At 36.0% G+C, this 16,574-nt stretch overlaps 1 protein-coding gene across 1 annotated transcript; it reads left to right on the plus strand.

The window, feature by feature from the left end:
* Nucleotides 1-14,416: 14,416 nt before the first annotated feature.
* LOC145123890 (uncharacterized) lies at nucleotides 14,417-15,613 on the plus strand. The gene is made up of 3 exons (XM_079059078.1): nucleotides 14,417-14,576; nucleotides 14,739-14,820; nucleotides 14,912-15,613. The coding sequence occupies exons 1-3, from the start codon at nucleotides 14,556-14,558 to the stop codon at nucleotides 15,427-15,429; spliced, it is 621 nt and encodes a 206-aa protein (XP_078915204.1). The 5' UTR covers nucleotides 14,417-14,555; the 3' UTR covers nucleotides 15,430-15,613.
* Nucleotides 15,614-16,574: the final 961 nt, after the last annotated feature.

A 16,574-nucleotide genomic window follows, 5' to 3' on the forward strand; every position in this document is an offset into this window, starting at 1 on the left:
GAGCCAAGCACCAATAATGTGAATGCCTCAAATGGAAATCACAAATCACCACAAACTTGGAAAACTTATGAGAGAGCACTCTAATACTCTAGAAATCGGCCACACCTTATGCACACACACATAGTGTCTTCTCAAGCACCATAAGCCTCTTTATATAGTGTAGATGATTAGGGTTATGAACCATGCAAACCCTAATAACCCATGTCTTTTCCTATTCCAAGGATCCATGGGTTAAAAGCTCCATGGATCATCCATGGACTCCCATTCAAGCTTAGCCCATTTCCTTATGAGTGTTAGCCCACACTATATAAGTACAATAGCCCATTATTTAATTAGTCACCTTATGATCACTAAATTAATTCATAATTAATTTAAGATCAATACTAATTAAATAATACAATTTCATATTAATATATTATAACTTATAATATATTAGTAGGCCGCAAATATACTCTTCTCATAATGTTATCCATATAAATAGTTCGGGTGAAGTGCAACCCAAATGGACCATGCCGGGTCGGGTCAAGTATATACCAAATAAGTTATGGACTTAGACACCTTATCCAACACTATTAGCATCCCTTGTGGTGGATCTGAAGGGCCCACACACATCTGTGTGTATGAGGTCCAACAAAACTTCACCTCTTTCACAAGATCCAGTGAAAGGTGATTTTTTCATCTTACCCAAAAAACAAGATTCAGATGCATCATCTGACCTTAGGTCAAATGATTCCAACACTCCATCCTTTTGGAGTTAGGCGATGCGTTTCTTGTTAAAGTGTCTAAGACGACAATGCCACAAGCATGCTTTGTCTATACCATTAGACGAATCAATTTGAAACACACCATTGTCTAAATTGTCTACACACATAACAATTTTATACACACATCACAAGGCAAAGCTTCAAAATAACAAATACCATTCTTATAAACAGAACTTGAACCATTCAAATCATTAAAAGAATATTTGAAACCTTGTCTGAACAATGCATGAAAAGAAATAATGTTTCGTGTCATTTTTGACGAGTAGCAACAATTCATTAAATGTAAACTAACACCATTACTAAGAACTAGACTATAAACTCCAGTCATGGTGACAGGTGAAGATCGCCTATTCCTCATGATCAAGTTCATTCTACCGTGCTCCACCTCCTCACTTCTTCTTAGCCCCTTCAAATTAGAACAAATGTGAAATCTACATCCTGTATCAAGGACCCAAGAACGAGAAGATGATGAGTTATTAGATAAAATAATGTATATACATACAGAAGTTGTCTTCACTTTGCCATCTTTGATATCTTGCAGATATTTCGGGCAGTTTCGTTTTCAATGGCCCTTGTCGTTGCAGTAAAAGCAGATAGCCTCTTTGGGATCAAAAGAGTATGGGTGGTCAGAAATGGACTTTCCTTTAGGGCCACTACTGGATGACCCAACAAGAGACTTTACCTTCCAGTTCTGCTTGGGAGGACCTTTCCTATTTTTACCCTTTCCTTGTCCAATGGCTAGGACGGGAGCACTAGCAGGAGTGGAGGCAATACTATTTCCCTTCATACCTGCTTCAGCTGTCTACAGGAGATTATGTAATTGAGCCAAGGTGGTCTCACTGTTGGTCAGATGATCTGTCAAGATGAAGTGATCATAAAAACTTGGCAAGGAGTTCAAGACAATGTCAATAGCCAAATCCTCATCAAAATGCACATTAAGCCTCACAAGGCGCTCCACGTAACATTGCATTCTCTATAGGTGGCCACAAACAAATTCTCCCTCTTTCATTTTGCACGCCATGAGGGACTTTACCACCTCGTATTTTTCTTGACGGGCTCGCTTGTGGTACTTCTCCATAAGGTCCTTGTTCATCTCATACTACCAATAATCCTCATAGAATCTTTTCAACTCATGGGTCATCGTGGCGACCATGATACAAGAAAATTTTGTTGCATCATTGTAGTTCCTCTTGTAGGCGAATAGTTCTTCAGGAGTGGCCTTCTCTTCGTCAATATTAGTTAGTTCTTTCTCAAGGACATACTCCTTGTCCTTGAAATGAAGGGCCATTTTGATGTTGTGCATCCAGTCGTTGTAGTTGGTGCCATCCAATGTAACATTCGAGCAGATGTTCAAGAAGGAGAAGTTTTGATTGGAGGAAGAGGAACCAGAAGCATCATTTGGAGTAGAAATTTGTAAAAGGAAGGTAGTTTTAGTTAGATAAGAATAATCCTTAATATAGCAACCCAAAAATGAAATATTAAGGCTAGGATCCAACTAAATAATTCACAACTTAGAAAAGAGATGACGTAATCTAATTGTAAATTATATAAATGTAGGTAAATGACTATTTACCAATTCCACCAATAGAAAACAAAATTTTAAAAGGAAATTAAGTTTTTGATGAAATTCCTAGATCTTTTGAGATTCATTTAACTATTCAATGACATGTTTAATCTCAGATTATGCTATTCTATTTGTGACTGAGATACTGAGGATCACAAACAAGATGTGAATAACCATGAAAATGTGCTTGGTAACCTCATTGTCATTTATCATCTCAATTGATGTACTGGTAAACCACACAAGCTCCATCAACAATGATAATTTATGAGATACCCATTAGAACTCTTTATTAGTCCCTATTAGTGTGTCGGTTAACTACACACGCTCCACTAATGACTTATAAAGTGTAATGTGCAATTTCATGGGTTAGCATACAAATTCACATTTTTTATAAAGTAACTAAGACTGCGATTCTTTATAAAAGGGTTTAGTTACTTTTTAATATCATTATACTGTAACATCCATAAAATTCATGAAAAATTTAAACTTCTTAATCCAATCCACAAATCATCATTGTTTACAAAATTAGTTTTCAAAACATGTTTAATATCAGAGTTTTCCCAAAATCATAAAACAAAATACGAGGAGGTGCACGATCACTCCTTTGCCTTCCCGCGATCATTTGAGGTACCTGAAACATAACCCAAAACTGTAAGCCCGAAGCTTAGTGAGTTCCCCCAAAATACCAACACATCACATAATCATAATAATAACAATAAACAACATGCATACAAATCCTTCAGTCTGACTGGAACGCCCCACCGGCCTACAGTCTACCTGGTATGCTCACATAATCTTCAACATGACTGGTACGCCACACCGGGGAATCGGAACCAAATCAATCAAATACTACTCACTGAATAACTCTAAAGTGCATCCCTGGTGAACCCTCGACAATCACACCAGACGGTCATCAATAATCTCAACCTCTAATGGATAATCCAAATCTCTAGAGACATCGTCAAATTTCCTACTAAGCGCGAGGGATACAAAGGATCGGGTAGCCCCCAAATCGAATAAGACCAACATAGAAATACCTTTCCCAAGGAACGACCCCGTCACTACATCTGGTACCGCACGAGCCTCCTCAGCTGTCAGCTGAAATGCACTGCTCCGAAAAACTAGCGCCTCCACCTTGCCCTGGCGGCCATCAGTGATCCTTAGATTCGTCGGAGCAAGTGCTACTACTGGTCCCATTGCTATCAAACTCGGGCATTTGGCCTTCTTATGGACCCTATGATTGCAATGGAAGCAAATCATATCAGATCCCTAGGTGGTAATGGTGTTTCAATCCTTGTTGAAGTTCCCGGTCTTGCCGCACTTATAGCAGCATGAACCACCTGCCCTACAGACTCCATCATGCGTCTTGTTGAACTTTCCTTTCCACAGTGCCCCCGGACTTGTTGGCCCCAAGATCTAGAATCGAAACCCTTGGTTTTCTTCACCGAAACCCCAGTCGTTTGCCCACACTCTGCCTTTCTCTTACCTATGTGATCCAAATCAATCTCCCATTCCCAAGCCCTGGATATCATGTCGTCCAGTGTTAGGCAGGTGGAAAAACTGACAAACTACTGAATATCTGGTCTCTGCATGTCATGGTACCGAGTCTTCCGCATCTCCTCGTTTACGGCATACTAAGGTACCAATAGGGCTATCTCTCTAAACTTGGCGGTGATCTCCGCCATGGTCTCAGTCGTCTGTCGCATATATAGAAACTCCCTCGCTAGCTGCTGTACCTCAACAGCCGATGCAAACTCCGCTCGAAACCGGGTCACAAAATCCAACCATGACATGGCCTTAATGGTTGGGCTCCCAGAGTATAGCCAACCTCCTCCCATCAATCTCGAGCTTGCTCCCTCATACATCCTGCAACGAACCTCACCTTCCACCCCTCGGGGCAGAAGCTCGTCATCTGGGCACACTCAATATCTGCTATCCAACGCCTGATGAAAATAGGATCCTTCACCCCAAACAATTCTGGTGCCCCACATCCCATGAAATCCTTGAAGGAGAGAGTGCGGGACCCAGACTGGCTAGCATCCATATCAACCCTGAAGATCCAAAGACGATCTTCCATCAGCTCGATGATACCCTCCTTAATCAACCCAAACATCACCGGGTCACATCAAGGATGCCTCTAGTAACCTCTGACGTAATGAACTCACATAATCACTCATCAATTGGTTTAGTGCCCATGCCCGAACCATATCCATATCCTAAACCCCCTGCTCCACCGTGTGTCACCACCATGTTGAAACATAATCACATAAACAATCAGTAAATACACGAAGAGGTTTACACTCTCGAGTTTCTTAGATTCATCGTGGTCTTCTATGTATCGGGTATAAATCTTGTGCTTCCAGTAGTACGGGCCCAATACTACCTTCCACACCTATCTATACCCTCCCTAAGGACTACCCTAACTCCTCCAAGTCACTCCTTCCTATCTAACCCTATCCTCATACTATAAGGCATCGTACGTGCCAATACATATTCCAGGAACTTCCTAGGGTTCCTTTCCTCACCACTCCCTGCTATCAGCTACAAAAGGAACTCCAACTAATACCATCTAACTACCACACGAATACATTACATACTATCGGTACTAGATAATTATTTGAATGAAAGCTCCCACATTACAACGGTTGGACTCAAACAAGATTTGTGCAATAGAGTTAAACTTATCCTTCTAAAATTATCTAGTCTCAATAATATGTAACCAAACGCATTCGTCCAGTAGTTAGTTGGTACTAATAAAATTCTTAAAAGCACAAAGCATGCAACATTCGAGCATGATCAAGTAATTCAAATCAGAACACAACCCAAACAGGTCATCCTATCAGAAAACTGATCTCATTTTAGCATGAAAATCTATAAGCTCATACAATAGGCACATAAAGGCATCTCTCCTAGCATTTCTATCATGTAATCTTGAGCAGATCCTTAGTCCTAATCTAGCATGCGATTCTTATATCATAACTTTGATACCAACTTGTAACATCCCAAAATTTCCAGATAAAAATTTTCATTTCAAACATCCAATAGTCATGTCAAAACAACCAAAAGTGTATCATAATTAAAAATATTACCAGAGTACAAATCCTAAAATCACATAATGCGGAAAGAAATCACTGGCGGATGCGGTGTGATCAAGCCGAGCCCTTCCCTTTCGAGCTGGAAGTACCTGAAACACAAAATAAAAACCGAAAGCACAAAGCTTAGTGAGCTTCCCCAAAACACCCTGTACCATACATACATAACAGTCAAGCATAACTGGGTCTATTTCAACCCCTTCAGTCTCTTTCAACCAGTACTAGGTCTATTTCAACACCTTCGGTCTTTTTCAAACAATACTGGGTATATTTCAACCCTTTTGGTCTCTTTCAACCGGTATCGGGTCTATTTCATCCCTATAACTAACACATAATCATAACAGTAAGAGTCACATGTACATGCAATACAGGAAATTGTCACGAAGACAATTATCATCCTACCAACATAGTCCAGTGGGCCGGCATTGGTGCCTTCGACCCACGAGTAAAGCTAAGGAAACTCACCTCAGACTGAAGATATCAAATCACAATCAAGCTGCTAAATCATGAAATCCTCTCACTAAACCACAAATAATAAAACCCTAATTAGAAATTAGGTCAATAACTGTAACGTCCGCAGATCCGGGCTAGTCAATTTAGAGACAATAAGCATCAAAAATGAGTTTTTGATGGAAGATTATTTAGAAGGATTAATCTTTTCCAAGTGGTAGTATATGTTACAAGAGTTCCGTACATATAAAGAACGCTGAAATCCTAGTTATAACGAAGAAGTTATAGCCCGTCGAAGTTTTACGGCAAAACTGGCACGGCACCGGGAGACATAAATAGTGAATTTACGATGGAGGACTTTTTAGCCTTAGAAATATAAACGAAAGTCGTAGAGTATGTTAAACCGAGAACATCCATAAAAAGAACGTCCAAATCTGACTTCGTATGAGGAAGTTATGATTTTTCTAAGATTTGGCACAACAGTGCAAGGCCCGAAACTCGAATTTTAGTTCGAGCGGTTTTTGGCTTACGCGACCTAAATGAGAGTTGAATATCTCATTAATAGGAACTCAACGATAAAAAGACAAATGAAAACGGAGTCCGTATGAAGGAGTTACGAATTCTTCGCGGTCATTTAACAATCTAATATCCTCCTACTGTTAAATTTAAGATCAGTCGAGAATTAGCCGACGGAGTCTAAATGAAAGTTGTAGATCTTGTTTTTACCTATGCGTGGACATAAAGAAGTCGAAAACGGAGCTTGTATGCGAAAGTTATGAATTTTTGAAAAGCGGCTGATTTCCATGCTGTGTGCGATGCCACGTGTCAGCACCAGGCTGTGCCTGGCTGTATCCAGCTGCCTCACGACGTGAGCATCTTAAAACTCACGACGTGAGTGACCCTCCAGCCCCCTATAAATAAGAGGTGAAGCCCTCTTCATTCCTCACACCTCCCATCACTTCCCCCTCTCTCTAGAACTTCTCTCTAGCCCCGAAACCCCCCGAAAAGCCTAGGGAACCTCCCTAGCACGAGGCGGAAGCCCCGGAGCGCCCGACGGCTCCGATAAGAAGAGCCTTTCGGCTCGGGACGCTGCTCCAGTGAAGCCCGGTTTTCGAGAAAACCCGCTATAAGTGAGCTACGCCTCCGCTATTTTTAATATAGCTTCTAATTAATTATAGTAACATTATTAGGACCTTAAAATAATTATTTGGGCTATTATTATGAGTTATATAGAGTGTTGTTTAACACTTATATAATAGTAATAATAGCTAGACTATTAATTAGTCGCGGTTAACGTTAGACTAAACCTTAGTGGTATTGATACTAGGTTTTGTCAAAGGAAAAATTGTTTTGGGATAACGAAGTGATGTCCGAGTACCGAGGCACCACCTAATCAGGTGAGTGCATAGTTACTTTCATCTTACACATAGATATGAAGTATTTTATATAAACTACGTGCTATATGTGCATATTATCTGTATACTTGCTATCTATGCTGGATGAACGATTTTATACATGTTTTAAATAATTTAAACTGTATATGTATTTTATATCTACGAATATGTTGGGTAAAACATGAGTAGATGAACGATGAGAGGTGAAAGATGATATGAGTGAACATTGGCAGCTATAGACTTAGTTCCTAACAAATAACATCGGCAGCTATGGACTTAGTGCCTATTGAATAAACGTTGGTAGCTATGGACTTAGTACCTGTTAGATAAACGTTGGTAGCTATGGACTTAGTACCTGATAGATAAACGTTGGTAGCTATGGACTTAGTACCTGATAGATAAACGTGGGTAGCTATGGACTTAGTACCTATTAGATGAACACCGGTAGCTATGGATTTAGTACCCGATGAATGAATTTTAGCAGCTATGGATTTAGTGCTTTACGAATGAGCATTGGCAGCTATGGACTTAGTGCCTGTCTTATAACCCTGGAAGCAAGGGACTTCGGAATGAACGAATAGATGACTCTTAGGGTAGACCCTTGAGAGTAAGGAAGATAATGGGGATGGGTAATTGGGTTGATTGTTTGATGTTTAAACATAATAATTATATTATTGTGGGTTGAAAACCCTATGTACTCACCAGGTTTCCCAACCTGACCCACTCAAGCTTATTTGTATCTCAGGTGTAGATATGAAGTTGCATAGCACTTAGAGATTAAAAAGATGTAGATCACTAGTGTAAATGAATGTAAGTTCTGTTTATGCTTATGTTTCTGTATTGACGATGACATCCCAAAGGTTTTAAAATGAATAAAAATACATTTCTTCGGAAATGCTTTGATAACGTATTTATCATGTTTTTCTGGGAATAAATTCCGCAACATTTTTATTAAAAAGAGATACTCTGATTTTATAAAGCATAAACAAAATCGGTCTTTTCTGGCCGTGAAAATGGGGATGTCACAATAACCCAACCCGAGAGTCCAAACCCTAAATTCCCAGCTTTAAGGGTAAAAGGTTGTTTTACCCTTTCCTTATTGGGCCTAACATACCACCGCCCAAATCCAAATTAGCCAAAAAGCCCAAAAGGTATTCCAAGTCCAATATGGGCCCAAATCCATAAAGGCCTAGCTCAGAAAAACGTGTGGTCTAACAAGGGCCCAAAACCCTAAAGCCCAAGATGGCTCGGAACTAAACACCCAAAACCCCCTTTCGTGAGTACGCTAAGCGTACCCCTTAGTATGCCCAACATACTCAGATGCTTCACAAGATCGGGACCCATGTGCGTATGCTCAGCGTACAGCTGCGTACGCCCTTCGTACTCCCCAGTCGGCCAAATTCCATTCTTAAGGTCTTAATCAGTTAAGACCTAACGCCAAACTTCATATCTAGCCTCCTTAATACATCCTAAACAATAAAGTTGGCAACTTTATCCCTTTGCATGTCTGAATGGGACTCAAGTAATAGATTTAACACTCTACTTCCATTAAATGGTCACTATCTCATGCATTGTTGATCTACAACCTTCAAGACACAAGCTTTATAGATCAATGGACCTCAAAACAACAAAAGGGACGTCTAATAACATCAGGAGTAGCATTTACTCATAAGAGTTCATCCATGGGACCAAAATATGCTAAAATTTTCCCCAAACTTAGATCTAGACATAGGATGAACAAGTTTCAGACTTTATACCTCCAATGAGCTGGACATGGTGAATAACCTCTGGATCTACAAGCTCCTTCTTGTCTAATGCTTCTCCTAAAGCCTTATTCTTTTTCAATAAGCACCACACACACACACACAAAGCACACACACAAGCTCAATCTCTTTGAGAAATGAATTAGGATTTCAAGGTTATCTCAAAAAGGCAATGGGGGCTTATAAGGTGAGGGTTTGGAGGGGTTTAATGTTTTTAAATAGGGTGCAAACCCTAAAAATTAGGGTTTGCCCCTGGCTCACGTACGCCCTGCGTACGCATGGGTACGCCCAACGTATGTAGGGGACATCCCGCCTCATGCAACCCTTGGAGTACGCTCGGTGTACCATATGTACGCCCAATGTACTCGAGTCTATGGTGTCGCACCAAAAGAATTTTTACTAAGTTACTTTGTACCTGACATTTCGGACGTTACAACTAAAGAAATTTGCAAAATAATAATAAACTTACGTAAGAGAACTATATGTTTCATCTAACTTTGATTCAACTGGAGAGATGTTAACAAATATCAATGTCTTGGATTTTCCACTCTAACTTTGATTCAGTAGGAGAGATGTTAACAAATAGAACCAGACTTTTTTTTTTACCATTTCCGAACAGACAAGATCAACAAAGTTCAGCTGCATCCAAAAAAAAGTCGAACATTAATCGATAATAATAAAGAGTAAATTACAATATTGGTCCAACAAAGTTCTTTTGCAATTTGGTTTTTATATAAAATTGTTACAAAAACCTCAAAAGACAAAGACTAAAATAGAAAACTTTTAGGGACCAAATCTCCTTTTTCTATACCTATACCTATTCTAATAAACAATAAATTAAACATGCCACATGTTCTTTTTCTAAACACCTTTTTTGTCATATGACATCTTCTCCTAAACCTCTTATTATATTTCCTCCATATTATTTCATCCAAAATTGGTTCTGAAAATCGGTAATTTAAATTAGAAACTTCTTTATTATCCCTCACTATACTTTACACAGGATAAGACTTTCCAGCTATGCATACGAGAAATCAGGTGCTAATAACTGAGATTCTTGGTTGATTATTAATATCCTTGCAAAAGACGAAGGTAATTGTTTCTGATATTAAATGTCAATCTCTTTATTTATACCATTGAAATCAAAACATCCCCTTCATATTCAATTACACGTATATTGTATCTAGGGTTCATAGTCTTTTTTGCTTATGTAGTCTTTTTAACTTGATTTATTAGTTTTTTTTAACTTGTTTTCTTTGTATTACTTCGTGTTCAAGATTATTGGCAGAAGTTTTCGTTATAATTTTCCGAAAAAATTACACTCACTAATATGCAGATTGGTCACATGAGTTATCAATGTAAAGGAAAGCGTGTATTGCAATTTGAAATCATACATGTATTCATTCCTTACAATGATGACATACATATCATAATGTAAAGGAAAGCGAGTATTGCAGTTGAGATCATACATATATTCATTCCTTACATTGATGACATACATATCATTTCTAATTTTGTAACCTCTTTAGGTGTATCAGAAGATGACAATTAAGTAGGGCAATGACACCAATTTTGATTGGCAGCTGATGGAAATGCCAATTAAAAATGTTGCCATGCCCTCACATTGATGCCTACCCTTTTGGTTAATACATCTATCAGTTAACAAACAAACAAGTGCTATTGATTCTTCTATAAAGTTGTGACAAAGGCCCTTTTATCTATTTATTATGCTAATTCCTCAAATCCTACTTCACTCGAGTTCTTATTAACATGATTCTTTTACAGTTTTATTTTCCTTCATCATGTTTATCTAACTAAATAAAATTATAATTACTCTATTTATGAATTTAACAAATGATTACAACTACTGAAAATAATATATAAGCTAATATGTAAATTTTTATTCATAGGTTATAACTATGCCGATTCTAATTTTTGTTTTCATGTGGTGGGTCAATCTAGCAACTAGAGATGTTGGTTATCTATAAACATAAGTTTATTTTCTTGACTTTATTCTTAACAACATTATTGTTTATTTTTTCGATTATATAGGTATTGGACAATTATTATATATATATATTAAAGTTATGAAGAAAAGGAATAGTAAACTTGTCACTTTTTTGGCAGAATTGGTCTCTGTATTATTATTGGGCTTCAAAGCTAGGAATAATAAATTTGGATGTTTTTTGGCAACTTTGCTCCCCATTCTTTAACCATTTTGACACTTTTGGTCCTTGCAACCAATATTTTTACACTTTTTAGGAACCTTTTAATATTTAAAGTTTGGCCACAAGGAATAGTAAACTTGTCATTTTTTGGCAGAATTGGTCCCTATATTATTATTGGGCTTCAAAGTTAGGAATAATAAATTTGGATGTTTTTTGGCAACTTTGCTCCTCATTCTTTAACCATTTTGACACTTTTGGTCCTTGCAACCAATATTTTTACACTTTTTAGGAACCTTTTAATATTTAAAGTTTGGCCACAAAACTTTAACGGTTTGACAACTTTGATCCCTTTTCTAAAAAGTTGCAAATTCCTACCCCTTTAATTCTTTAGCCATTTTGACACTTCTGGTCCTTGCAGTCAAAACTTTTACATTTTTTCATAAAAATTGGATGTTTTTTGGCAACTTTGCTCCTCATTCTTTAACCATTTTGACACTTTTGGTCCTTACAATCAATATTTTTACACTTTTTAGGAACCTTTTAATATTTAAAGTTTGGCCACAAAACTTTAACGGTTTGACAACTTTGATCCATTTTCTAAAAAGTTGTTAATTCCTACCTCTTTAATTCTTTAGCCATTTTGACACTTCTGGTCTTTGCAGTCAAAACTTTTACATTTTTCCATAAAAACATGAAAAAAACGGTCCAGGGCAAAGCCCGGGCTTTTCATCATTGCACTTTCTACGTCTGTCATATTTATCGATTCCCAAACAACATTGAAAGCTTTTGGCCCCCGCGTAGCGGGGGTAACCTTTCTAGTTATACATGTTGGCGATAATTATTTATTTATTTATTTTTAAATTTCGGTATGAATAGACAAATTTGAAGAGACTATCGGTAAAAAAACTTTATGCTCGGGTGTAAATGCATATTTCTCTATAAATAAAAGCCAATGTAAATATAAATTGATCATCCATAAAAGTTTATTCAAAACCATATATAGTATATACAAGAGTTGCACTTTTCACATATAATTCAATAACTCGATGAATTTTAACAAATATTATCCAAATTTTTTATATGTATTTCAAAATTTATATCACTTGATTTGAATTTTTTTTGGCAATTTTATTATGAAAAATGAAAAACAATGTCTTAAGAGTTTTGTTGAACTTTCATTTATTCTCTTTGATGCTTGCAGTGTGGAAAAAAATAATCATGTTTGGAAAATCTTTATCTTTTATTAGTTAATCAATGAATCCAACTATATGAAATCTACACCTAAAATTATGTATATCAAATTTAAAAGTTTTATATTATCTTATTATGTTTTTTTCATTAATCATGAAATGAATTAAGATTATTAAAACTTTGTAACCATTTTAAATATTATTATACATAAGGATCATATATACATCAATTATTATGTATAAATATTTGTTTTAATATGATTAAATAAACTGTTTCTTTTATTATATAAATTTTTCTTGTTCTGAACCGTATGACATATGGGTTATAACCTTTTATATATATATATATATATATATATATATATATATATATATATTAATTTTAACAATTTACATAACATGGGAGCAGTTTGGAGGGGAAAAAGGCAAATAAGTAAAAGGTTAATGTCTTATAACATTTAAATAAATTTATAATATAAATAAGGGTTAATTATATTATAAATAGAACAATTTATAATTTTTTATTAAAGACAAAATAGTCTTTTTATTTCAGATAAGGACCAACTACACAATAAAATAATACCTTAGGGACTCAACGAATTAAAAAAAAATAAGTTTAAGACCAAACACACAAATCACCCCAAACCACAATGATTATTCGTATAGTTTACTCTAAACAAATATCCTATAAAATTAAAAAAAAAAAGAAAAAAAAGCAAATACTATAATTTTCTAAAGTTTACTTGAAAAGCACCTTTATGTTTTTGAAAAAATTCAATAGTATCCAAACAAAAAAATGTTGTAATCGCCACTACATACTAAAATTTTAACATAATGCAATAACCCTAAACGTAATTTATGTTGTGGAGCAAAAGTTTATTACGTTATAATCTAACTCCCATTAAAAAAAAACATAATCTTTATTCAACGAAGAGACCTAGGGACTGTAATAACCATGCATCCAGGTACTGCAATTTCATTAATTGATATCATACGTTTGTGCTTGTATGAAATTGGCAGCAACATAAATATGCATTCTTCGTTAAGTATTTGTGAATTGCATGCATACGTTACATGCTCTCTTGGGTAGTGTGACATGTCAGAAACAAATTAATTAATCAAGGAGACTGAAAGCTCCACAAATCACATAATTTGGTCATATCTACATAAGTACCAATTGTTGATTGGGCCATATGATTGGGCTTACCCATTTTTGTCACTTACAACACTAAAACTTCGTTTTAAATGTGTAGGCCCACATTTTTTTTTCTTTTACCGAATATTGTTCTCACATATGACGAACACAAAGAAAATAAGAAAGCAGACGTTACTAATTTATTGTTGATAGGGTACAATCATATTATCATAATATCTTTATTGGTTTATTGTGTTTCTTTATCGCTGATAAAATAATAAAAAAATATTGATTTAATTAAGTAGATTTTTTTTCTTCTTTTTACTTATTTGAAAGTGTTCATTAATAATGCCAGACAATCTTACAAATTTATCCTTATTTAAACACTAAAAAAAACATCCTCTAGATTTTGCAACCCCATACTGGTTCTCATCATTGTTGTTGCTTCTCTCGATGCTCTAATAGTTTCAAATACATGAAAATTGGAATCCATAATTGAACATGTTAGCCTTCAAAAAGAATCGTCTCTCACTATACCTATGATAACAAAGATTGCTATATGTGTTTGACAAAAATAACTGGTAGCTAAAAGATGAAAACTTATGTTTTTTAATGAATATATTGTTAAAAGTTGTCACTTGGACTACTATAAAAAACCATGAGCACAATATAATGTCTTTAAAGATACAGACAATGAAATCTAAATGATTAGCTGTCTGTATTCAGTATTCGTGTTGGTGTGTGTACATGGATAGAGTCGGCCTGAACATGGAATGGAAGATTCCATCCAAATAAAGACTAGAACATAATCATTGATACACCAGTGAAAACCTGTAATTAATTAATAAAATAATCAGCATAATGACATTTGATCCTCCATTTCACATTGCTGAGATGTAAGCAGTTCTTTATTAGGTTAACAGTACACCAAACAGCTCCCTCCCTTTCTTTCAATACACTTTATCTATTTCTATCTCTATCTCTATCTATCTTCACCCTCCATTCCCCACCAGATCTCAACATCTCCGACCACCAATGGCTCCGCATCATGAGAAGGTACTCATTCCAATTCGTCTTCTAATCATTTCCACTCAATGTATATGTATGTAATGTATGATGTATCATGTATCATGTATCTACCCCACATATTTACCAATTAGGGTTTATGCATTTGCTCTCGGATCACAAGTTCTTGACTTTATTGATTGATATGAAAAGGTAACGAAAATGGTGCTGGATGTTGACCTCAAGTGCTCCGACTGCTACAAGAAAGTTAAGAAAATTCTCTGTAAAATCCCTGGTCAGTCTACTTGTTCCTTTTTCAAATTTCAATCCACAATCGCATTTGCTTAAACTGAATTCATATTGTGTTTATGGAAACAAATGAACAGAAATAAGGGATCAGGAATATGATGTGGAAAAAAACAAGGTGAAGATCACTGTCGTCTGTTGTAGCCCTGAAAAGATCAGGGATAAACTCTGTCACAAAGGTGGAAGCTCGATTCAGAAGATAGAAGTAGTTGTTGAAAAGCCCAAAGACTCCAAACCTTCAGATAAAGATAAACCCAAAGATGCCGCCGGGAAGCCCAAAGCGGCAAAAGGAGACGCGCCGCCGCCGCAACCCAAAAAATCTGAACCTAAACCGGAGGTGGCAAAAATGGTGGTGGAGCCGGTTCATGGGTATCCACAAATGTATCCACCAAATTACGCGGTGGTCGGATATGGATACGAGGGTTATGGTGGAAGCTATCCGCCTCCGGCGCCACCACAACCATCTGGATACGGGTATGGGCATGGGTACGGATATGGGCATGGGCATGGACATGGATATGATCATGGGTATAATGGGATTGCAAGTCGTCATGATTATTTTAGTGAAGAAAATCCACAAGGATGCTCCGTAATGTAAAGTGGTTATTGATTATTGATTCCATTTCATATCTTGAAACATAACATGAAAATCATCGATATTAGGTGGGTAATTACTAATTAGTGTTGAAAGTAGATATATTATTATTGTTATTATTTCTTTGGTATTGTAACAAAACTAATTGAATATGTATTTTTTGGGTGGAAATTTGTTTAATGTCAAATGGATTTTATTATTATTATTATTATTATTTTAATTGTAGATTGAGAGAAAGAAAATTGGAATTGGCAATAGAACACATCACCATGTCCCTTCATCATTTGCTTTGCGTAACCGTCTTTATCACCATGTCCCTTCATCATTTGCTAACCGTCTTCTTTAGTTCTTTTTTTGTCGATAAGAAAATTTATTCGTGTATTTAGGAGTACCCTATATATATTTATATATTGTTAATGATTGATTGATGAAAACTATCCTTAGTTAGATGTAGTTTTGATTACCCTATTATGTTTTTTCTTTTGTTTTGTATCTTTTTTCTCAAATTTTGTATATTTGGTTCCAGCTTCCTGTTGGACACCTTTATTTATGTTAACATATTTTGGCCGTTCAAAAAAAATCATTATCCAACACCTTCTTCTCTTATTTTTATATTTCTTATAATAATAATAATAATAATAATAATAATAATAATAAAAGGTTCATGATTTGATTTAATGTATTTGTCATATATGGGGGACAAATTATATAAATGGTTCATATAATTTACGACATGTCAATATATATATATATATATATATATATATATATATATATTTGAATGGTGATCGTGGTTATTTTTTCATGCATGGTTGGTCATTACCCATATACAATAAAATAAAGAGCACCCTCCACCGCCCCCCCCCCCCCCCACACACACACACACACAAACACACTCCTCTCTTCTTACATGCTCTCTAAATTTAGCCAAAAAAAAGAGAAAATAGAATAAAAAACAACCCCCTCCACACACACACACACTCCTCTCTTATTCCTTTCTTTACATGCTCTCTCCTCTTGATCTCAAAATTACATAGAGGGCTATCTCTCTCTAACAAAACCCACCGGTGCCACTCCTCTCTTCTTACATGCTCTGTAAATTTAGCCTAAAAAAAGAGAAAATAGAATAAAAAACAACCCCCCTCCAC

This window comes from Lactuca virosa, chromosome 7, assembly GCF_052849685.1.
Source record: "Lactuca virosa cultivar CGN04683 chromosome 7, Lactuca_virosa_CGN04683_v6, whole genome shotgun sequence".
NCBI classification, from domain to species: Eukaryota; Viridiplantae; Streptophyta; class Magnoliopsida; order Asterales; family Asteraceae; genus Lactuca; species Lactuca virosa.

Bases quoted from the DNA above. Each gene is read 5' to 3' on its own strand.
- LOC145123890 (XM_079059078.1), top strand. From the start codon at position 14,556: ATGGCTCCGCATCATGAGAAG. The intron at 14,577-14,738 runs GTACTCATTCCA...TGATATGAAAAG, and splicing joins TGGCTCCGCATCATGAGAAG to GTAACGAAAATGGTGCTGGA. The intron at 14,821-14,911 runs GTCAGTCTACTT...ACAAATGAACAG, and splicing joins AATTCTCTGTAAAATCCCTG to AAATAAGGGATCAGGAATAT.